The sequence below is a fragment of the Gasterosteus aculeatus genome, chromosome 17, assembly GCF_964276395.1.
Source record: "Gasterosteus aculeatus chromosome 17, fGasAcu3.hap1.1, whole genome shotgun sequence".
Lineage (NCBI taxonomy): Eukaryota > Metazoa > Chordata > Actinopteri > Perciformes > Gasterosteidae > Gasterosteus > Gasterosteus aculeatus.
In genome coordinates this window covers 7,368,031-7,393,249 of record NC_135705.1, presented here as the reverse complement: position 1 = coordinate 7,393,249, position 25,219 = coordinate 7,368,031, and the positions used below count along the sequence as shown (strand labels likewise).

Sequence of the window (25,219 nt, the reverse complement as noted above, 5' to 3'; positions counted from 1 at the left end):
ACAGGCCACTCGATGAGTCGTCTACGAACATTTTCGTCCCCCTGAGCTCATGCTCAATGATTCTCTGCGGATTACATGTGGCTGCAGGACATGAGGCCGCATTCATTAAATCAATTCTTCAGTCTTATCCTTTTTAATAAAGATTGATTCTTGAAGCACAGGCTCACTGCGCTCTGCGGAACACCCTTGAACATACAAAGTTGAATATGTACATACACCACATATCCCTTTGTTGGTTTTCATGAGGATGCGTACAGCCATTTGTGCGGTAAGTTGCCTTGACGACACTTGAGCCCATCAGATGGCTTTCCAAAGTCACCTCTATGTCCTACGGGGAGTCGTGGGGGCCGGAGCAGACACAAGCTCAAGGGGACTCTGAGCAAGACATTAAAGTCCTCTCCTCCTCAAATTATTTTCTTTTCCCCCACCTTTGTTCAAAAGCGCTTTCACAGACTTTTACTTGGCAGGTAAACTGCCGCGGCAATCTGTGTTACGTTTAGCATGCTATCAGGCTAATGGCTGCTAAGGCTCCACAGAAAATAGGTTGAGCCACCACATCTTCTCTTGTACATGATCCATAAGCACAAGGTCAACAGCCAGGCCTGTGTTGAGCAAGTTAAAATGGCACATGCTGCACGGGGCCAACTGGGACCCAAACTCACCAATATGCCGAGTACATTTGGTGAATAGACGACAGAAAATACAGTTAAACAAATGGCTGCTTTCCATGATGACGCAAGAAAATGCCTGATACTGTTTTTTGTCCACAAGCAGTGATGTTACTATAATGCGCCCAAAGCGAATATGACTTACAAACAACCCGATTACACCGATTTTTTTTAACCAACAAATTCCCTTTAAAATCTAAATTTCATCTCTTTTTCTCCCCACAGATGTGCCAATGTTAACAATCCCAGACGAAATAGGAATTAGAGAACAAAATCCCTGCAGGGCTGTAAGGGTCAATTCCTTAATGGTCTGCTCGGCACAAAAAGGTACATTCTGATTAGACCGTCCTATAATACGACGGTGGTAATTCCATTCACAGGTTCGTGGGATGTTGATAAACCACTCATACCTTGTCTCATTTCTTATCATCCAATTACAATCTAATTATGTGCCATCCGGTAGGCATGATTACCGCCGTGTCCTCTCCTCCAGGGGCCCTCCAGGTTTTTCCTCAATATTGATTTAAAATTACACCCATTATGAATAAGAATGAATCAGGCTTTAGCCTGGTAAATACCTGGTCTAAGATTATAAATAACACTATATGGTTTTAGTTGCCTTAAACTAAATTATAATTACAGTCATGGCATGTTGTAGCGTTTGTTTCAAAACAAGAAATTGTTTGAAAAACCATCAATTCTGGAATATTACTGATCTGCATATAATTGACAAAACATTATAACGGTGTTGCTGAGCACAGCATTGACGTCATGTTGAGGATATGTTCAACCGGAAAACAAATATTCGCACCAGCAATCACTGTATTTACAGAGAAATTTTAAATTCAGAGGCGAGCGGCTGCCTCCGCACAGCTCTCAACATGGCGCCAGCTGAGCCAGCGGTGAGCAGCCCACAGTGCTAACAGTGCTAACGGTGCTAACGGCGGTGACATTGCTGCCGTAGGGGTACCGGAGGATACAGAACACTTCAGATTACAACACACGCAACGAGGGGGCTGATTTCATTCTCAGCTTAGTTATTCCACAAAACCTTTTAATAGTTAGCAAATAATATCAAATATCAAAAAGTTGAGTGCTGCTGTGTTAATGTTCAAAATTTCAAACTGAGAACCTTTATTTGTTTTAATGAATGAGGTTATAAATAATCTTTAAAAGCAACTATTTTTTCCCCCCTGGCTGCTCTGCTGATGCCTTCATTCTGACTTGTGCTGCTCGTTAAGTGACTACGAGGTCTAAAGCCGGCTGTCTACCCTCCTCTGCTGACCCCACAGACAGACTGCTCACAGCAGATGGGATCCTCATCATCACCCGGTTTCCTCCCAAAAAAACCATCCCCCCTCTTATCGACCCCCTCCACACATCCTTCTATTCTTCTTCCTCCAGAAGCCTCGGACTTCTACAGTCCTCCACCTTTACCCCCGCGACGCAGAGGTAATGCTGATTAAACACGCAGCTGTCCTCTCAAAAGCGGCAATTAGCTAAGTTATCTGTGAGGTTACAGATTTATGATAACAAGAGCAATAAACTTCAAGTCTCGCAGGTTGTTTAACAAAATGAACAAAATAGATGCATCGGATTCTGAGAAAAAAAACATAACACTTTTTTTAATAAATTGGTGTTTTTATCCTGAAAATGATTAAGCTTAAGAATTAAACTCTCGATAAATATCTACAAGATACTTTTACCGAGATATGTACATATTTTTTGCAAATATAGACAACGGAATAAGAATAAATGACTGACTCTTTAGGGAAATAAGATGTCTTTGAAAGGAGTCCGGAATTTTTATCCCCCATCTCTGTCACCTGTGAGCAGTATTAGCGTAAAGTTAGGTAGTACTCATCCTATTCAGACCGTCTCTCATCAACATAACCCATGGCCTCAATATCAGCGATACCTTTGCAAACTATCCAAGACAGAGGGACAAAAACAGACAGGGCTTTGGCAGTGCAGCATTAGCTCATAATGGCTCATTTTGAAAAGCATATTAGTTCCAGCATAATTACAATCAGGCCTCACGCTCTGTGTTTTGCAGGCATTCACAGGACCAGCCTCTGAGCACCGAGTCACACCAGTTGACTGTGACTGACAGCAGATTTAGTTTAAAATGCTGTTTTTCCTCCCTCTTTTTTTCCCACAGGACAAAAATAACATTGCGTCTTTTCTCGCTATTTATGTTGACTTGTTTATTTTGTGCCTACCTTTTGTCGTACTTGATACTGCAATTATACTTTTTGTCAGTCAGAGGGGGTGAATATCAAAAGGCCTAATTATGCAAACAGGCCTGTGATAAGAGGCATCTGCCTGAGATGGGATCTGCTATCTCTGACATGCATCTGTCTCTGTGCTGTCTTTGCTGCTCCAGGCCTGCATATAAACAGCCCTGCCTGTCCCCGGGACTGTATGCAATTCAACCACCATCACTGGAGTGGAGGGATGTTTCGGGGGCGGGGGGATCACGCAGCAACATCAAATAACTAACAACTTCCCAATTTGCATTTTTCCCGAGAATGGTGCAGCATCTCCGCTTAATGCACTTGCCTGTTCATCCCAAAGGGCTTGCCAAGTTAAAGGAGGCATGCGATTCAAGGCATTTACCGAAGGATGTATCGGAGATAGGGACCTTGTGTGAATACAAGATAGACGTTAGTGATAACCAGAATGGTTTAAAGACAAATTCTATGAATAATCTTCTCCTGTAGTCATCTCCTTGCAAGGGAAAAACAAAAACAAAACTCTAAAAGTGAGCGCAGCCTCAGCCTAATCTGAATGAGTATATATATATATATATATATATATATATATATATATATATATATATATTATACACGCAATATTCAAATCAACATAACAAACAATTTCTAAAAAAAGATTGCATTTATTGCTAAATTAAGTTAAGTGTTTATTGGTAACATGCCAAAATGCACTATAAATTTCATCTTTTGGTTGTCAGTGACCTTCTCTGGGACGTAATTTGACATTTAGCTGAAATTGAATCTAGATGAGATGTGTAACTTTACATGAGGACATTAAAAATCCACCGTATATATATCGGAAATACAATCATTTTCTGCTCACCTTTATGGGCCGATGTCATTGGATTCAGCTTTGTCTCATGCTTATCATGTCAATTACCAGTTTATAGCTGGTGGCCAAAGGCCAAGGGCACATAGAGGAAGGCAGAAGTGAACAAGAGCTCTAAACTTCAACGCAACTTCAAGGATACAGAAGCAAGTTTCAGACTATAAAACTATGGAAAAGGAAGAGGCTGCCTTGTTTCAGAAACCAAATGCACAACCTCTCATCTCTACTCTCGCTTTCGGGCTCTTTTACGTCAACATTCCTCAGGAATTCCTCTGTCTCTCAGACAAAATCTCATTCTTTAGAAAAGGAGTCGGGCGCTTCTGAAAAAAGAGGAGAAAACGGCAACGGAGGAAGAAGGATGGGAGGCTCTATAATCTTTGGCTCTCACAACAAACAATTAGCCCCCTTTTCTCTGAGGTGGGGAGAAAGTGGGAGAGAGGAGGGAGGCCGGGGGAGAAGCAAGAGAAAGCCGAGGAGACAGAGGCAGCGAGAGCGATGCTCTTTTATGGCTCTTGTCATATGGATGAAGGCGCGGCGCGTCCATGAGAACGCACGCTCACCTTCAACAACGGGGCGTCCACTGGGCCTCCCGGCCTTTTCAGCCCAGAGAGACAGGCTCCTCGGGGGGCCATTAGAGCATGAATAGGGGCCTGACAGCCCTGTGCAGCGCCGCAGGGCATCCATAAACGCTGACATATTGACTCCCCATGCCTCTGCGCGGCCTGAGTGGGAAAGCGTGAAGGGCTCAAAGGGTGGGATTCTTTTTCTTTAATAAACTACCGACTAAAACTAGTATGTTTAACAAAAAGGTAAATGCTGTTGTACGTTAATGTGCCGATTTTTTATTTCTAATACAAAAAGCATGGTTTAAAAATACTTCTTTTGGAGGATAACAAGCACTTCTAACAACAAATATGTTCCTTTTTATCATTCACACACATAATCAATTTATCATAACTTATCTCTCATCAAAAAAGCAGAGGTAGAAAGGATCTAAAAGAGCTCCACAACCCATGAAGACAGAGGACACAAAATATGAACCCCGTTAAGAAGACTGTTGCCACCTCTCACTTCCCTCTCTTTAATACTGTGCATTGCAGCAGGTCTTCATCTTCTGTCAAACTTCGCTAATTGAGGTCACAGAGAAAGTAATGAAATTAAAAGAGAGAGCACAAGAAAGTAAAAAAAGAGCCCATGGGGGTCTCTGCCAAATGGCACTGGAGCCAGAGCATCGGTCCCCCAGCAAAAAGCTCTAAAAACCTACGCAGGAAATCAAACAGTAACGTCTCAGGGCTATGAGCCGAGGTCTCCTGCAGGAACAAATCATTTTCTCAACAAAGCCAAAGAGAGATTACTGGGTACAGTAGAGGAATGCACAGCGGACATTTCTCCATGCCGAAGGGAAGTTTCCTAATTTTCTGGACAAGGCTGGCCTGCAAATATTGTGGAAAAGTTTTGCGACACCGAGGAGAACTCTGAGGTAAAGAAGCATTACGCAAGGATGGGAACTTTAACAAGCATTACTTTCCTAAACTGTTTCTGGTGGTATTACGGCTTTTACTACGTACTGATTTTTATGTTGGAATATTACTTAACTTCTATGCAAAATAAAACCATAGCTGGTTTTAAAACATTAACAAAATTGTTTATATACGAACATAACAAAATACTACGTTACACCGCAGCGGACTGACATTCAGTGGATTACAAGTGAAGTGTTTCCTTTATATTAAACAATTTAATGAATATTTCCTTTGGAGCTTTTTTCCTGGGCACAGTGAAGCATTACAGTGTTTGGCATTAATGTCTGAGATCCCTCCATATTGAGGGGTTGTAATGTGGCACAGAAGCAAAGCTTTTTTTAACTGAGACTACATGTTCCCCAAGGAGAGAATGACTGACGATGCAGAAATAAGCCCATTAGTTGAAAATAGCGAACAACATTTGAAGTTGTTATTTTGTCGGCGAGGACAGGAGCTCCACGCCACTGTTTGCACAACCACTTACACATTCAACTCGGTGGGAAAAAAAACACATTTCTGATTTGTAACACTTAGGGAACATGTTTATTGTCTTTGTGGTTGTGAAAAAAAACCCCGTGGACAATTAAAACAAATGAATATTTCAGTGGTGTAGCAGATCAAGAGCATAAAATGTGAAATGTTCTGGCCCTAAGTAGCATAGGCTAATGGCGATTTTTAAACTAGCAGACCATGGTCAATGTTTCTCATTCATCACCGAGGGAAAGCACGGGCGCACTGTGCTAAACGTAATTACTGTTGCACATTATGTGGGCTATTCCTGTATTGTAATAAAATTAGCCAGAAATGCCTTTTGTCTTTTCTAATGCAGCGCCATGGTAACCAGCGGCTGGTCATAATGCAACACACTGTCCCCGATCTGTGCCAGCTGTCAGAGTTTGACAACCTTAGGTGGCAAGGCGAATCGGAGGAAACTACATTTCTTTCAATAAGCGATGTGGCTCTGACCTGCTCATCCATTGCACAATTTAACATGGACATAATAAAGCTTGTTACTGTATACTCATTTGTGTGATCCTTCAGCTTTATTGTTTGGCAGAAGAACAATGGTTTAATCACCCAGACAAAGATCTGTTCCTGCCAAAGGTCCCGCCTATTATTACCATGTTCATCTTAACATTTTTACTAAGATCACCCAGGACAGGCAGGAAATTCAATTATACTCTGTAGTGTATTCTATTTTATTTAAGATGAAGAGAAAAATCTTATCCGTCGGACTGGACATAAAATCCACTGGCTTCATTTAACTAAAATAGATGTTTAATATGAGAGGGCTGCAAAATACTAATTTTTACTCATTTGATAACGATCGATTGTCCTAATTCATATTCCTAAAATAAAAGCGGAAGACAAAGCTTTTTAAATGTAGGATATTTGGGGATTGGAGGGGGGATTACGGCCCCAAAATCTCCAAATCTTTCAAAATAAACACTGTTGCGTCCAACAGAGACATAAATAAAAAATGCCACTGATATATCAGCAGGAAGACAATATTTGGATAAACACAAAGAGGCGACTGCACATCAATACTTATAATAATACTAATAATATACTAACAATAATACTCCTCACCGATATGGTCTACATAAATATACTGGAAAATTACTGTGGATCTTTCACAAATAAACAGGCATTTGTCATTGTTTGCCATTATCTGACAGCCAGCAACAACATTTTGTTGTTTGGTAGATAAGTTATTAGACAAAATGAGGATGATTTATGAAATTTCATGGTTAATTAGATCCTGCTTGAAGCTGAAATTACTTTGTAAACTGTCTGTCCCCTTTGGCAATTCACCTAGTCAAACAACATTGCATTTAAAAGTCAGATCAGTCAATGTTTTGGGCCTCTTCTCTTTCATGAATGCTCAAAATCATTTTATTGCTCGTTGACGTTGTTATTGGTGCTTTCTAACAAAAGGCACAAAAGGTTTTTGGAGGTCACAAGGTCAGTAAATTAGGTCAACAATTGCACCAGCAGGTTTGTTTTAGCAAATGTTACCTGAACTGAACAGGTTTTTCTTCTAGCAGAAAGAAAGACGCTAAGATCTCAACGCAATTAAATGAGACTTTTGTCCAACATTATAGGTTTTTCCGTTAAAATCTTTGAAGATAACCTCCCCTGCTGAGAACACTGGTCTCTCCTCCTGGCAGGACTGGGAATCAGCAGTGAGAGATAAATAAATGGCCTTTAAAAAAAACATCGGCCCCCTTGTCAAGACACATATCCACTCGAGAGCAACGACAGTCCACATGTCAACTCGTTCTCCTTCCATTTCCTCTGCTCCCTTTGCTAAGACACTCCTGTCTAATGAAGTAGAGGGGCCGCAATTCCAAAGGGCCAAGCAGAGCTCTGTCAGCCCTGAGTGTTGTTTTCCCTGCGGACAGCCAAGCCATCGTCCACTGTCGCAGGTAATTCTCACCCATCGGGATTCATTACGACACACAACAAACTGCCCACTGCAAGTGAAATCCGCAACAAACACACAACTGCCCCGGAGAAGAAATCGGCCTCCCAGGAACCCCCCCCGCAGACTAAATTGGATTGCCAATATGGCCCACAGACGTCTGAGAAGTCGAGAAAAACAATGGAGCAGAAAATAAATCTCCAAAGCCACAATGATGACTCCACTTGAACTAACACAGTATTGATCGTCTTCTTTTTTTTTTTTTTTTTTGTTTGTTTAGAAAAGCCTCATCCCTGCTAATAGCTGTCTGAGAGTGTAATCTCTCCCTTGTCCTCCCCCTCGCCTCCTCGCCCTCCACATCCCCCATTATGTGGTCCTTTTCAGCGCGCCTCACATAGTTTAGGTTCAGTGTCGCACTGGGCTACGGGGCATGGGACTGGGGACCAATTGTTTGCTAATGTTGACACCTGCCAGAGCGGGCTGGGTCTATTTGGGGCCCGCCAAGCTGCAAACTGGATGCTCCCCCTCTTTAGCGAGATTAAGTGTGGGTTGCTGGGGTCACAAATCACTGGACTCCCTCTGATGTTGTGAGGCACAGAGCCAGAAACCGAGAGCACTAAAAGAGAAAGCTGCAGAGGGAGGGACGGAGGAGGGAAGAGGGATGAAGAGTGACAGTCCATTGTTTCCTGAAAAGAAGGGGAATAATGTATCTCCTTGAGTGCGCGTAACCAGCGCGCCCCATTCAAAAAAAACATATCAACAGTGAATCCACGTCGCCAAAGCACACAACCGTTTTCTGCCCTTTCTGTCTCCTCACGAGCGGATAAACAATTGCAAATGGTAGAACGTGTTTTGTTTGAAATTCAGCGGAGCAACAGGGTGGACCAATTGTCACACTCTGATCTTGGGTTTTCCACACCCAAAATGTAATAGTAGTAGAAAATAGGACGCGAGGTATTAAAACATCTGCTTTTATAATGATTCCACAGGACAGACTTTCTTCGGCTTGCGTTTCACCTAATTTAACGCCAGTAAAAATAAGAATAAATAAACTATAATGTCCTGAGAGAAAAGTCTTAGGAAAGTGCTTGTTTACCCAAACATAAACACACACATCTTCTTTTAACTTTTTTTAAGCACACATAAAGTGTAAAGCCCAGGGGAGAACGAGCGTGGCGGACAGCGCCCAGCTACTCCTCCTCCCCCTTCCTTTGCAGATGTACATTAATGCAGAAAAGGGCAGAGATCTGAGCTGCAGCAGAAGCTCCCTCGCTCCCTTTATAACTGCTGCTGTCCAGCCTGATCGTGTCAGTTTGAAGGCCCCTATTCAAAAGTATTCATGCATCTGCCTTTGAGGCACAATAGCCGCTAGTTTATAAACTGTCTGCCCAGGCACCCAAAGGCTTTAGTTCTTATTGTTTTCAGCCTCTTAATAAACTTTTTGGAGGAGTTCATCAACCTGCCTGAATAGCCTATGCAGCAAGTCTCAAGACCGAAAATAACAGAAGGGCCTTTTCTCCTCCCTCTTCTTTCTCTTGTCCTTTTCTAGGGGCTGTTTGTCCCACAATGGTGAGAGTAGGCTGTCAGACATCACAGGGCTTTTTTTTTTGTATCAATACGAGAAAAAAAGATTTCAATAAAAAGAGAATACGTCAATGAGACAATTGTATTTTTTCAATTACACAGTAGGTGTATACGGTAACGCAGTTAAAGTTAAAATGTTGTTTTGCAGAATTGAAATGTGTGTACATCTAGTATTCATATCTAGCAGAATTTTTTGATTAAAATATTAAGGTTTAGATTTCCAATGCCAGCATGTTTTATTCTTTATCAAAATACTTTTAAGGTTAAAAAAATAGAGCTAATTATATTGTTTTTCTCTTCTGTGTCTAGATTGCCTGACACCTGTTAGACAGGCGTAAATGATGGGATGCAATAAAATGTAATTTTGGGTGTAAGCCATTAATCCACTGTTATACCTTTAAACTCTGTGGAAAAAAATGAGCTAAACTTAAAAGTCTTTAATAGATGTCTGCTGTAATTAATTTCATACCTAATTAAAGCAGGCTACAGTCCATGCAGGCTGGCCTGTTTAGCCTGCTGGATGGCCATAATTGAAGTAATAGCGGAAAAGAAGGCCTGCTTAGAAAAATAAGACCCCGCAGCGGTCCAATTCAACAACATCACCATCCAACAACGCTACTCAACCCCCCTCCACCTCGACCATCTGACCCAAAAAGGCCTTATTGGCTGGCCCGGACCAACCACCCACTGTTTCCCACCGATGCACTCGGTGCGTTTTAACACCCTAATTAGATGTGACAAGTTCAACGAGCTGGTTTCAGAGGAGGAAAAGCCGGTCAGGTTATGATTTCCGAGTCAGACTCACAGGGGAATCTCTGGACAGCTGATTCCTGTCAGCCTCATTCATCTTCTTCCAGCCAATTAAACATCACTGCTAACAAAGCGGTGGCAATTTGGGGAATACATTTAACACCTCAAGTGGAAATGTAAATGTTTGAGGGGATGTCAGGGGCCTGGTAACACTAACGTGATAACAATGCAAAATAAAATGGTGAAAAAAAAAGCCAATGATAATAATGATTATAGTAACAACCACAAAATAAACTACTTAACTGACTAAATATTTACATTGCAAAAGAGTCTGCAGTCTGTAAAGTGGAAAATATCTGATTTTGAAGAAAGAGAAGTTGATATTTGCCACAAGAAATAGGTAATATATGAAATGTTTAATATATAATATAACTGTAAAGAATAAAATACACAGCAATATATATATATAAAGTATATTACCTACTAAAAAAAGGCCACTTAAATTGCCAGAAAAATGCTAAATCCAGAATAAACATATTTTTTAGAAGACCTTATCAAATGAGATCCCACATATTTCTGAGATGAATTATTCAACAAACCATGCAGCAAAAATGATTTTACAAGGGATGCTACCTAAAAGTCAAATGTTTGGTAACTAATACCCCCACCTGTTGAGATGAATGTGAGATGCACGAGGGAGACAGAGAGGGAGAGAGAGAGAGAGAGATGAAAAAAAAAAAGACATTTTGGACTACAACAGCCCTGCAGGCAGAATCCCAGAGCCCCGGAGTGAAAATTGGCGGAATAAAACAGAGACAGAAATGAGAGCGTTGCGACAGGATACCTGGAGGGCAACGCTTCCTCTTTAATTTGACTCGTATGGTTTGAGACCCCCAACCAGACGTTCAATCCTCAGAGTGTTCGTAAGCCTACTGAGTTTAATTCTCGATGGTGAAATTATATGCTATAATTAAATATCGTATCATTAAAAAATGCTTACTGGCACATCATCACATGAGACATCTTATCAACTTGGTCTTTCTCGGCTGCGTCCTTGTTATCACATTAATAGTAACAACATCTAAAATGGGCATTTGTGAGGGAAATTGCTGGCTAAACAATGGGCACCTATGGGTTTACAGCTTATATTCTGATATTTTCTAGCAGGAAATGTTAACCTTGAAATGCTACTATCTGCGCTTAACAATGTGTGATCACAACCCCATAAATGAGGGGAGAAATTGAATCCTTTTAAGTTATTAAGCAGGAAAGGATTATAAACTCCTCTTTATAAATGAGCAAGAAATCCCCATGTCTTCCTCTGTACACTTTTAAATTTCCCAAAAGAAGCTGGAGAGGAAAGATTGCCCCTTTTCAAGAGCCCCACAAGAGATGGAAAAACCATTTTTGTGCCCAGATAGGGAGTCGTCCCACATGGTAAGCGCCACTTTAATTAATAGACAGCCTTGAGAGGTATCACTGTCAGCCTGGATAATGGTGGCATAGCTGGTGTTTGTGCTTCCATGAATATTTCTGATGTGATCAAAGTCAAATGCCAGCACAGAATGAATTTAAGCCTACTCCATTTTTTTTTTATTTAGCCTAATGCAGCCGACACTTAAAGCTCCTGACACTGAAACGTCTCTGCAGTGTGGTCGTAGGCCTACAAGCTTAAACCGCACTCTTTCAAATTGATGCATTACTCATTACTCATAAGCAATGAGTTTCATGTTATTATGTTGCACGGTTTGCTCATGTTACCTTGCTGGAACCAATAGCCTAATTTGTTACACTGGTGGTAGATCTTCACCATAAAATATAGTAATGTGTCATCAACGACTAATTACACCAATTTTTTTTTAATGAAACAAAAAGAAATATGCTGAATAAAATAATGGCACCATTCACTATTGATCAAATTGTTGATGTTGATGTATTTTTTTGGTTCTTGTCATCCTGTCACTGTTTATTTCAACCATGAGAAAAAGACCATAAATAGAGCTGCCATCTATGCCAAATAAACATTACCGGAGCAACACGGACACTCAGTCAAACGCAGCAAACTAATATATTCGTGGAATCTATCTACAAATATGTATTTTTCTGGTGAATATGTACAACAATGCTATTCAAAATAATTCAAAGAAATTGCCATAGAACAACCAGCAGTTACGTTTCTTTGATTACACGTACACTTCATTATTTATATCATAAATAATATTATTAATATTTATTACAATATTATTAATAATAATCACTATTATTATTATCGGTGATGACGCGTCTTTCCACTGCTGCCCCTCAAATGTAGGCCTACCGATGTAAATTCCAGTGAAATGTGGCTTGAGTGGCTGCGGGGACAGGGGAGGTTAATCCGAGTTTAATGCAGTGAAGCACAGCGCAGGGTCTGGGCTATGATGGGTATGTTATCTCTGCCCAACATTTGGGTCTCCCTCAATTTCCACCCAGCCAAATAGCTGCGAGAAAGTGCAGATGGAGTCACTCTCAATGCCTGAGGAAAAAACGTTATTAATAGCTAAATAACTTCCCCATACTTTCAGTGAATCTCTCTCACACACTGTTCCAGATGGATTTGTTTGAAGTGGTCTCTCGCTTCATTCCCCTGTCCTTCTCATTCAGCACGGCTTTAGACCCGAAATATAGCTACATTATATTACCATACACTTAGCGACGGCGTGTGCGCGCGCGTTGGTCCGCGCGTGATGGTGACGTGAGAGCGCGGAGGCGGCAGTTTTTGACCCTGTTTAATCACTATGGGGAGTTTTTATTGCTAATAACAGCAAAAACGTGTTTATACCGTGTTTGTTCTGCAGGTGCAGTTACCTATATGGAAGAATAAACGTAAAGTAACAAACATTTGGCCTACAGGTAACGCAATACGATATAGTTTTAGTTTGCTTTTTGTCCCTAAAATGTAAAGTCGTGATTGATTTACGCACCAGACGCATTCCTCTACAAATTAAATAGAGTACCCCCCTTTTAGCCATGTCCTAACCTCTACCTTTGGTCTGTCTGACTTCCTCGCACCTCTCTGCTGCTCTGTCGCTTTCTTTCCCCGATGCTCGGAAATAATCCCACCTGACATCTGTTTAATTACATTGAGGACCTCAGGTAATCCTGCGATTTGCTGAAGTGTCCATCGCCTGTCTGCGCCTCGTCGGACGGTCAGGTCGGTTGCGTTTAGTGTGGCAGATGGACGCACGGCAGCCGATTGCTCTTTTCCTTTACGCGCGCCGCGGTGGAAGACAAAAGGATGTCCAGGGTTTGCACAGCGGAAGTGCAACCTTTCCGCGATAACGTGCGCGGGATTAAAGTTTCGCTCGGGATTGAACCGTCGTTAACAGAGTGAGTTGTTGTATTTCTGCACAAAGGTGGGTGAGATCTCCGCGCGATGGTGACAGACGATCCGCAATTATCGGAGCACGTTCAGGGACACTATAGCAAAATGAAAGCACGTGCACCGACTCCCGCCAAATGTTTATGAGAAATAACAAATTACCTCAAGCAACAAAATAAATGTACAAAATTGTAAAATGCTTAGCGATTTCAATACACGTTGAATAAAACTAGATTAGAACGGGGATAAATCCGTGATGTAACCCTTGAGAAAATCAAATACACAGGCCTAATAAACAAATAGATAAATAAATAAAGTCTTAAAATCGGGATAAGTAGTAAGAAGAAGTAAACGAAAAAAAAAAAACTCATGAATTTTGTGCCCTGGGCGAGCCACTGTGAGCTCCGCTCAGAGATGAAAGTGAAAAGAAATAAAAGGCTCTATTTAATCTGCTTTAAAACCCCTCTCCACATAAGGGCTGTGCTTCAAACTCGCGGAGTGAGGGGCTGATTGGGGATAAATACATTTCTTACCATGCCTGCGAGCTATTACACCCTGCACGAACACAGCCACCTATTCAGCAAACATCGTTTCCAGCGCTTACTCTAATAAGTATTAACATTATTAAATGCCATCCGGATGCCGGTAGTCTAAACTGCTTTACGCAGAGGATGCGTCTCTTTTTATAGCAACGTAATTGACTTCCAATTTAAAACACAAGGAGCACCACGGGAGAAAAAAAAGGAGACGCGGGAACATTATGTAGATATTTTTGCACCAGCAGTAGAAAGTCAATAATAATGCAATAATAAAGTATTTAACACTTTACAAGTCAACCCATCGCATTAGTCAGAAAACATGTGCTCGCTGTTACGCGGCAGCGCTGCGCGTAACGAGACTCTCCAAAAAGAATGTTGGTCATTTTTAGCCGAAAGGGTTTACAAACCATCTACATCGACACTTGAAGGATTTGCTACAAAATTGTGACATTTTCCCCGTAACATTAACGCGTGGTGTGACAGAAAAAAAGAGACCGTTTTCACGCTATCAACTGATTCTTCTCCAAAGGGCCATTATATAAAATTACAAAACTATCTACCAGCGGGGCGTACTGAATAATTCATCTCCTTTTATGTCACTCTTTGCCCTTTGTCCCACGTTTTCTCTACTTTTTTACCCGCTTTTTGAATGAGAATGGACGCGTCCATTGTCTCCTTCTCGCTGCCCTGCTTTCCAGGATTTGCTTTTGTACCTCGGACTCTTCACTTTAGAAACGCGTCAATGGAGGGGAGGTTTCGCTCGTGAAGTTCATCTTCAAGTTTGAAAATGTTCTGGCAGTGTCTTTTGGGGGAACATTTGGGATTTTATGAAGTATTATCTAAAACCCATCCACTTATTTTATAGTCAAAAAAAGCCAACCTTTACACCGTTTTGGGCGTTTTTTACTCAATGCCAATAAAACTAAAGAAGACGATAAAATAACACAGTAAAAAAAACAGACGTTCATCTTTGACAATGTTGAACAACTTTTAACCAAACTTAATACGAAAAATGTCAGCAATCATGATTTTATATTTAATATTTTTAAAATATAAAACATACTAAAAATATGCGGGACACCACATGATAAATCAATTCATGGAAACGTACTATAAGCTTGTAAAAATGATTAAAAATCTCGGACAGCAAATACCTGCGTCAAAGCGTTATTCTCCCCTCCTCGCATGCATTACTGATACAGCAAATAATAATATGAACATTTCCACTTTAAATGAAGTGGGGAAATGTCAGTGAACTGACATCGATTGTGGTTGGGTCAACTGTCAGCTGTCATCTAGAGGTCGTTAAATGACTGAATGAATGAGGAGGAATTCGCTACACAAATTAATTTTCTGCAGTTAAATACCGTCTGCCAAGGCTCTCATAAATAATTGAGTGAATGAACAACTGCTGGCTCGGAGTTAAAAGCAGGAGCAAATTCTCTGCGTTTAGCTGCAGCTCGGATGTGGGACAATTTCCCAAGAGGACGTAAAGTAGGGAGTGTAGTTTAAACATTTGCTTTCTGCTTACAAGGCTGCAATTTACCCTAAATAGTAATAATAATAATGATCATTATTTGTTATTTCAGACATAAACAAAAGGGCCATATAGTTTCTGCTGTTAACTTACATTTATCACCGAGGATGCCATCGATGCTATGCTTTGTTTTCTTTTCTCCATCTTCATCCTTCTTATCACAGTCATCCTCGTCATCTTTTTTGCCAAATCGGGCCCTCAATACGCGGCTGATGGAGCTCACTAATGGCAACAAAAAGGTAAATGGGTGATTAGCTCTAAAACCCATAAAAGAACCATTGTAATCCTATCATACATTTTTTAGGACACCACACAAAAAAAGCACAGAAAAAGTTTTACATGAAGAAGCTGCGTTGAAAAAAAACTAAATTAAAGTAAAAAATGACACTATAAATACAGTAATGAAAATTATCTGTTGAGCATCAAAGGCACAGGGTGATTTTTGTTCTGGGTCACATAGCTACATGTGTGCCTCCTGCTACACTCAAACATGTTATTACCAGTAACTGGAGCTTAAAACATGTTGGATTCAAAGTGATGTTCAGAAGTGATGCTGCAGAGTTCGCTCGTAATAAGAAAAAAAAAAGTGCAGCTTACCAGATGAAGCCTCACCTGAAGGAACTGTGCTTCTGTCGCACACCCCGTCCTTCAGCAGCTTATCCCGGATCTCCCAGCTGAACATACCGGGGTTTTCTCTCTTGTACTCCTCGATCCGCTTCTCCACGTCGGGAGTAGCCACCTGCTTTAGGTTTGAAATGGTGCAAAGGGAGGAAATGGGCAAAGAAAGGAAGGAATTTCAGTTTTAATTGACAGGCTTTTCAAAAGATGAAGACAACTGTGATCCTAATACATAGGTTTACTAAAGAAAAAAACTATATATTTTTTTTGAGAACAACAAATACGTCAATAATTAAAAGGTCAGACCGGCACAATAAACGAAATTTAAAAAACACCTGTGACAAACTACGTTTCTCTAAAAAATATCAAATAAAAATTGTGTGACAAAAAATATTAGAATTATTTAATGTTAAATAAATACAATATTTATAGTCATGCAATACTGAGCACCGTAGACAACAATTATTATTATTAAGGGAATTTGCTCCTCAGTATTGTTGTGTATATTTCTCAAATTCATTAAAATATTATCGAGAACAAAATACCATCCATAAACTTTGTTATAACCAGAACTGAAAAAATGCTGTTACTGGGCTAAAAAGTAATTTATTATCAATGTTATTAGTATTATTATTTAGACAAAAAAAACACAAGAGGAGATCTACTCATGCGTTGTCCCGGTCGTCCGTCCATGATATGATATCAGGACGACACGTGATCCCTCAGGTGTCCTTCATGGGTCCCACTCACCCTGGGCTTGCTGCCTCCTATGGCTCCCGGACGGATCGAGCCGGTCTCTTGGTATCGGCAGAGGATCTTCGAGACGCAACCGTGAGAAACTCGCAGTTGTCGCGAGATTACGCAGGGTCGGATGCCGTGGTGGGCCATCTCCACTATCTTGTGTCGGATGTGGTTTGGCAGGGGCCTCCCGTTGATGAACACGCCGCCCAGCTGGTTCACCCTACCCTGGCCCAGAGGGGTGGATACTGCGCCACAACACACAATGAAAGTCTCAAAAACAATAAAAACAACAACACATCCTGTACTTCGGGACACAGTTGGCTATATGTAGCAAAACCCGCTCGAGACAATCAGCCGCATACTTGCTTGCTGTATTACTGACTTTTAATGGGGCGCAATTTACGCACATTATCACATTACGCATTGTCGAGAGAGCGTCGTGCCAAATTCATCCATCGTCAGTGTGGCTGACAGCATGCATCCGAGGCCACTTCAGCATCCAATTTCACATTCAAGAGACACTGAAGAGGGTGACACTTCCCACCTTGATTATTCCTAGACATGCTGTACAAATATTGATGTGATCCTTTGAGTCGTCTCTTTGCTGTGTGTATTATTGCCATTTCCAGCAGCCGGACACTTGAACAAATCCCGGAGCTCGAGTGACTCGCGAGCTACGTGTTTTTTGTACATTTCAGTCGAGAGCACTTGAGCACGAACTAGGTGTAATGGGAAAACTGTTTCCATAAATGCATGCAAATACGAAGTGATCTTTTTCCGCCCATATGTTCAGACAACTTGAGTGTGGACATCCAAGTTTAAAAAAAAATTACCAAATAGATTGCTTTTTGTGTGTGTGGGTGTGTGTGCGTGTGTTTGTGTGTGTCTGTATAAATTGAAGCTGGACTAAAATAAATGTTGCTTAAATTGTTACAAAAAAAAACAATAAATAAAGTCTGTTTAATGTGTCGTCCAAAGCATTGTACAGATAAATGATTGTCGGGCTGCCTTTAATTTTAGGACAAGGAATATTTTCAAATTCAACATTTTCTGTTGCTCTGGTCATCAATAAAATCAAACCACAATTTGAAATACGAACCATCAAAAATATAAAACAAATACCACATAGAACGTGTAAAAACATTTAGGGCAGATTATGTTAAACGCAGATAATTATTTATTTATGTCTGAAAACAAATACATTTAAATCCAGTACAAACAACTACACTAAATACAAAGAAAATATCTTCTGACTGAATCAAATCATACGAGTATAAGGGCTTTTAAAAGGCCGTGGCTTATTTGAAAAGCACGAGTTGATGCTTTCCCTGCAACTGTAATTCACTTTCGATTCAGGTTGTTGACTTTAATCATCACTGACTGGAGGTCAGATTTGATCACCCACATTTTTATTTAACAGCAACGATGTGCACCGTGTGTGAATCTGAGTGGAGCAATGGTGGGTTTTGTCTCAAAACATCAAACACACGTCGTCGTGTATCTCACCTTCCAGGGGGAAGCCGGTTCGGGGGTAGTTCTGGCCTGGCGCAGGGCGCATCATCCGAGGCATTGTTCCTGGTAAAGTAGCCATCATTTAGCTACTTGGACGAACAACAAAACGGACTCCAGCCCAAGTTGAAAACGGAATGGCTTCAAAAATGATCAATATGATGCTCTGCCTGCTGTCAAATCCCAATCCCAGGCGGAGAAACCGGACAAGCCCTTCTTCCACCGGCGGGGAAAACAAAGTGATGCTCTCCTCTGGTGCGATGGACGTGCCAAAATAGATTTTTAAAAGACTGCTGCTGCAAAATAAATGAGCGACCCCTTCGAACTGGGAAGTCTGCAAAATCGGAGCACTTAAAGTTGTGAGTATGAGTTGGAGAAAATGCAATGTTATTCTTTCCCCTTGGTGTAGTTTGGATTCAGTTGAATGTCTGCTGGCTGGTGGGAAGTAGTTTAAGTGGCCAACTTTCGTGCATGTCGTAGGAGGAGACAGCCGCGCGCTCCCATAGGCTCCCGTGCCTTTCTTTTATGGATGAAAGCGAGTGGGTTTTGCCAGGAGCCAAGCGACCAATCAGAGCAACGCATTTCACTTTTTTATTCACTGCTGCCTCCCGCATACGGCTCCATACACCAAAAGGCAGTTCAAAATGTTATTATGTCTAAATGTTATCCTAAATCCCGTCTTTCCCAAATGTGCTTCCCTGACATTCAGCCGTTTGAACTTGTGGAATATTAATGCTTTTAAATTGTGACATTTCCATTTTCCCTTTTTTGCTTGATGTAAAATGAACTCGAATAACGTAGAATAAAAACTACTAGCAATGAATTCCACCTGTCATCGTTTCATTAAAATATGATTGCGATGCATTTACCGCCTGCAGATTAAGCATTCAATACTGATACAGATATTACAAAGATGAATAAATATTAATAATTGAATCAAATGACCAACACTATTCGTTTTTTGATATCCCTCCATACCTGCACCGGTAAATCCGCAGAGCTTCATATGAATAAAAACACGGGGCAAAACACTTTGAGGAGTTGGTGATTTGGTGTCTGAACGGAGCCCAGCCTTGTGACGGTCAGACTATACGATGCGTTTGGCTTGTTAACCTTTCAATTAAGTAAATGTGCGCAGCATGAACGTGTAAATCGCTCCTATAGCCGCGGTGGTAATTACAAGATTTGGATCGACCCGCTATTGGCGACAACAGGTTGACTTGCCCTCGCGCACAAGACCAAAACGCTCATCGGTAATTGTTTAAAAAAAACACACCACTATTAAACACGAATAAAAAACCACATATGGCAGAAAAGAAGAGGTGTGTGTGTGTGTGTGTGTGTGTCAACTCTGTGGGCCCACCGTGCATATAACAGTGTGTGACAATTGCCGTGGAAAACACTCCTGGTGGAAGGCAATTTCACAAATAATTTTAGCAACAATTAGGGAGTGTGGAGGGGTGAAATGGCGATTTCACATGCAGATGTGCCGGTGGGAAGGATCTGGTACCCTGCCGAACAGCTATGACCCTCACTCTCCCGCTTTGGTTTGCTTCACATGGGACGGAGGAGCACAAAGAGACGCCTCACCCTCCTGGGAAGGCGCAAAGAGCACTGGATTAACTCAAGCATCAATCATGCGAAATCCAAAGAATAGCTCGTGTCTCTTATGGAAAACACGTTTTTTCTTCTTTTTTTTTTACAAATATGTCACCGCTTTTTTTATGAAGCTAAACCAGGTATTTCTTTTTAAATCACACAGACACGCAGATTTAGCTAATAGCCCCTGAAAATATCATTGGTTCACCACCATCAGGTCTAGCCTCTGTTTTCAATCATTATTAGCCTGTTATTCATTTGTTATGCAGCTGTTGATTATTACACCCCCCAAAAAACAGTTTGCAGAGACATTCTGGGTCATTTACACGAGTATTATACGAGTATTCTATTAAATATGATGTTTTTCAGTTTGTAATAGTTTTGCACGCATAAAGACACTTATGAAACGGTGTTAACAATGATGCCTCATTAAATTTATGGTAACTTCAGCTTGCAGGAAACAATATCTAGAAGTGCTAAATGGAACAGCCACAGCCTTCGCTTTAAAAGTCAGTTTCACTTTCTTCAGAACTCCTGGAAGAAACAAATGCCTGCAAAAAAAAACCTTAGCAGTTGAGTTTAAGCTGAAAACCCTATAGCCGGTCCATATTTTCTCAGTAACTTTAATATGTTGGTTTGTTTACTGTGTGTCACCATGTCCACTAGTGGGCGACTACCGTTACCACTTTTTCAAAGCTGCATTGGGCACTTTTCTATGATCCTTCCCAATGCAAATACTTTTTTCTTCTCGTATTATTCGACCACAAGTGGAATCTGAATGCCGCTCGTCCTCGTCACACCCTGAACTTCATTTATCCTGGTTGTTTCTGCGGGGTTCGTCTCAGCGTCTGGCTCATATAAGTAGCTCTGTCACTTAAGTTTCCTTTCAGCGGCAGAAGACAGAAAAACACTTCCTCTCTCCCAAGATACTGTCTCCAATCTTATCTTGATCAGCACCGCTCTTCAAACACTTTGCTACATAGCCTCTCATTATTTGCGTTATGGCAATTACCAAAGTTTCTTTTTTGCTGTAGGTGAACACTTTCCCCCCCGTCTCCTATCTACATTTATTTTCTCTACACACAACGTTGAGCTATTCACGTTGAGGAGCACAAAGAGAAAAAACCTTTGATGAGAGGCATCGCCAATTTAGGCTTTATCTTTGTCTGAGCCGAACAAAAGCGAGAAGCACATGCAGGCGTTGAGTGTATACAAACATTATTTATACTGGATTTAAATTGTGCTTTTATCTTCAAGTGAGTGAGAGTGGAATATTTAATGCAACCAAACAACACTTTTTGTCTTCAGTAAATAGTGTGCAGAATATATTTAAATTATATGTTGTTTTATTTCTTCAGTACAGCAGATTAATATGATAACAAATTCATATTCTGAAATATGGCCGTCGGTAAAGATGTTCTTCTATTCTGCGTTGTCTGTGTACTGTTAATAACATGGAAAATAGGAGAATAAAGACTGTGAAACCTGTTTCACGTCCTCTTTTACACAATTTAGTTAATATATAAGCCCAAAACATACTAAACATTCAGACAAATACTGCTGTTTCCCCACTGGCCTGAAGTGTAAAAAAGAAAAAAAAATCGTGACTTCAATTCACCCGTTTCCTGAAGCACTTTCCCTTTTGTGGGCACATTAATGCTGTAGGCAAGTTCTGTTTTTAGACATCTGATCTGTACGCAACGTACAAATCATAAGCTTTGCTTTCTCTCCTATAAAGGCTGTGACGACTTTGAAATCGTTGCATGTGAGATCTGCTTCGCTTTAACAACAACACAGTGGTCCCTGTGATAAACTGCCACCCAAAAATGTGAAGGACTGCGTGAAGCCCCAACAAATGGTGAACAATCCTTTTTTTACCCGCCTTCTTCCATCCATTTACCTCCTCTGCAAGGCCCCGGAGAGAGTTTCTTGCTGCTTTAACAGTGACACGATCTGCACTTCCACCACGGCTTGTTAACTTGTTAAGACTTTCTCACATCTGCTCAGGGTTATCCGAATGTGTGATCACTTCCTTATGGGAAATATTTTATCATTACATAGAGAGAGAGAGAGACCTTGTGAAATGGGAAGACTGGCTAAAAGCTCACTTTGTGTTGTAACTTTTGCTAAAGAAAGCTGGTTTGAGATAATCATCTCATGATGTGTGGCACAGGGAGGAGCTGAACATTTAGGGTCTGACAAGGTGTTGTTTGGTTAATAAGGAGAGCAAAGAGCATTCCTCACTTCATTTGGAACAAGTTAGCCAGCGTGTGAACCTTGCTTGAACTCCCACTGTTCATTCTCCTCCTAGCTGGCTTTGCACAGAACAAATACAATGTGTAAGAAACACAAAATAAAGTCAGCAAGGCGAGGCCGCTAGCTTGGAAAATGTAATACTTTTTCCAACAGAACAACAGACAACCCCATTTCTTACAACCACACAGACTACAACCGTTCAGCATTACGATCCCCTTTTTAATTATGACGCTGAGGAACGACTCCATGGTCATCGAAAAAAGTTCTGTCAAACGCAATATTTCTTTTCTCTTTTGTACTTTCCGTTGCTAAATACTAAAAACATATTTTTCTTCAGGTCTCAAAAGTCCTTAAAATAAAAGAATCAGAGAGAGAAACAGTCTTCTGGTTAATCTTCGGGTGATCATGTAGTTGAATTTAAAGTTTTAAAAAAAAAAACCTGGGAGCTTCTTCGAGCACAAGACATCCCACACGGCATACTCTATTCACACACAACGCGCAGTGGGATAGCAACACATGTTAGGTTGTCATCCGCGATCTGACTTATGACTCAAAGAGACGTCTATAACTCAAACAATGATCAAACAGAGCCAAAGGCCACTTAGAGAGAGCAGCTTTCTCTGGATATCCAAGGAGATCAGAGGTATCACAGCGAGGCCAAATGGGACATGGAAAATACCAAGTTTCTCAAAGAAAAATCATATCAGACAAAGCTGGGGAAAATGTGTGGACGTTGCCTCATTATTGCAACACAAATCAACAGGCCGCCCGTCTCTGCGGAGAGAAACGGCTCTGCCGGTGTCATCACACAGACAGGCGGACTCAGCTGGAAGGGTGCAGGTGGGTGCCGGGGTGGCAGCAGCGAGCTGGGGGTTGACATCCTGTCACTGCTCATTAAAGTGTGAATTCGGTGCACCCTCAATAGAACCTTCACTTGGCACATGCAGAACAAACCGGTGATGCGACACCAGAGATAGAGGTCTGCGGGGAAAAAGGAAGACAAGAATTCCCCGCAGGAAGAGGGACAAAGAAGTCTTTGGACGAGGCCATGACGACGGCTGTTGTCTCCTCAGCGTCTCAGGAGGTGCGACTGCGCTCCTTTATCCTTCTTAAACAATGCGCTGAGGGACCTGTTGTCTGTAGATGCCGACGCTCTTATCGCCACACCGCAGAGCTCACCTGTCCTCTTCTGTTCAACACAAGAGAAGAGCTGCAAAGCACCTCGTTCCGTTTCACTGTCACACAATATCACTTTCCCATCGACGGCGGTTTGTTAAACGTTTGTGTGCGAGAGGACGGCGTTGGCCCGTGAGAGTTTTAAGCAATGCCTGCTACTCTGAGATGTACGTAAACAAGGCGCCATGTCAGAGCCAACCGCTGATCTCGTGTCTTTGATGATTCGCCTCGAACCGGCACAAACGCATTCAGATGATGCTACGTTTTAAATGGTGTATAACTTGTCATGGCCGCCTACGATGTCCCTAAGATAAGACACCTTTTTGGTTTAGTGTCAGTTTAAGAGCGGGTCCTCGTTGCAGCTACACAAGTAATCTCTGCATTGCTACTGGGTGTTCAATAAACAGGTTACACTTACACCTAAATGTGAAAGATCAGAGATGAACAGATTGCCCTGAAGCACGTGTGACTGAGACTAAATCAGCAAATGAGAATTTTTGGACGAATTTGTCCCCGTTGGTAGTTGTCACTTTGCTCAAAATCCCTTCAAAGGTATCACCATATAACCACAAGGGCTTTTCTGTTGGTAGCTCTTATTTTTAATTGGTCAAAAGGAAAATACATATATGATATTTTAAGTTTGTCAATCTGTTTGTGTTCTGTCCAGTAAACTTACGTAATCTATGGAATGTGAAGTACAACCACTTTGCCGTAATGCCTGGAACAGGAAACAGATTATTTACAATACATATAGCTGCTAAAACTCCTTTTAATGCTGTAAATACACAAACCTCTGGAGAGTTTGCCTGCAACGGAATAATGTGGGTCGCTGGCATCATTTCATTACAGTGGCCAGTGTTAAAATCCATTTTACACGACCATGAATGCTCCGGGTGCGTGTTGTGCTTGTGTGCATGTGTGTGTCTGTGTGTGGCATGTGATGGGACCAAAATTCTTGGGTATCACGCTCTGATGTGCATGCAAAATCCACTTGTCCTCTCACACAACCTACCAGTGTGGCTGTGGCGCTTCAGCTCTGCCAGCTGAGGTCTGGGGAGAACGGCGGCACAGGGAGCGGGTCACGAACCCTTATAGCAGCGTACGCGATGTCATGTGCTCACAGAGTTTGACCAAATATTACCATTAACAGGCTAAAGTTACTCTGTGTGCAAACTCTTACTGTTTGTTGGTTTTCTTAAAAGGATTTTTTTTTATTTGTGTGTTATAGTATTTTGGGGATTCTGCTTTGTTATTTTATTTTTTGGAGCCCCACAGCGAGAGAAATTCACACAGTTGTACTTGTATAATCGGAGTGAAAAATAAACACCCGGAATCTGGAATCTCACCGGATGTTTATTGCTTGATGTCAAATTTGAATCTAGTGGCTTTAAAAAAAATAAAGCCATTTAACATTTTTTTACAAAAGCAAAATACATATAAACAGAAATAAAGGAGAAATCAGTGTGTTAACGCCTTTTATACCAGCTGAACATTGACATTGGTGGAAGAAGTATTCACCTTTCATTCATTCATCCTCTGCTTAAATATATGTTGTAGTACTTCAATGTAAAAAGTCCTGCATTCAAAATATAGTCCAGAACTATGAAGCAAGAAATTGTAATAATTGTGTGATTCATATTTTATGGACGCAAATATGAATCTTCAATGTAGCTATCAGAGACTGAGACAAAAAGCTGTTGCACTTGAAATAGTAGTAAATGGAAATCATGGAAGTAGGTATGAGTGCCTCAAAACTACACCCGTTCCACCATTACACTGTGGTGTGAAACCATTGCCTCAGCGCTCTCATTGATTTGTCTGAGCGCAATCT

At 41.2% G+C, this 25,219-nt stretch overlaps 1 protein-coding gene across 5 annotated transcripts in view; it reads right to left on the bottom strand.

Annotated features, from left to right (window-relative positions):
• The window catches only part of pax7a (paired box 7a), a 42,548-nt gene extending 23,668 nt beyond the window's left edge, over window positions 1-18,880 (bottom strand). Inside the window, exons 1-4 of one of the 5 annotated variants that reach the window (XM_040204349.2) lie at window positions 18,355-18,880; window positions 16,858-17,093; window positions 16,087-16,231; window positions 15,583-15,711 (exon numbers count right to left, since the gene is read on the bottom strand). In XM_040204349.2, coding sequence (XP_040060283.1) covers window positions 15,583-15,711; window positions 16,087-16,231; window positions 16,858-17,093; window positions 18,355-18,442 — 598 coding nt within the window. In that variant the 5' untranslated portion in view covers window positions 18,443-18,880. Of the gene's footprint in view, window positions 1-15,582; window positions 15,712-16,086; window positions 16,232-16,857; window positions 17,119-18,337 lie in introns of all 5 variants that reach the window. The other 4 variants (XM_040204350.2, XM_078091864.1, XM_078091865.1 and 1 more) reach the window with 4 other exon arrangements.
• Window positions 18,881-25,219: the final 6,339 nt, after the last annotated feature.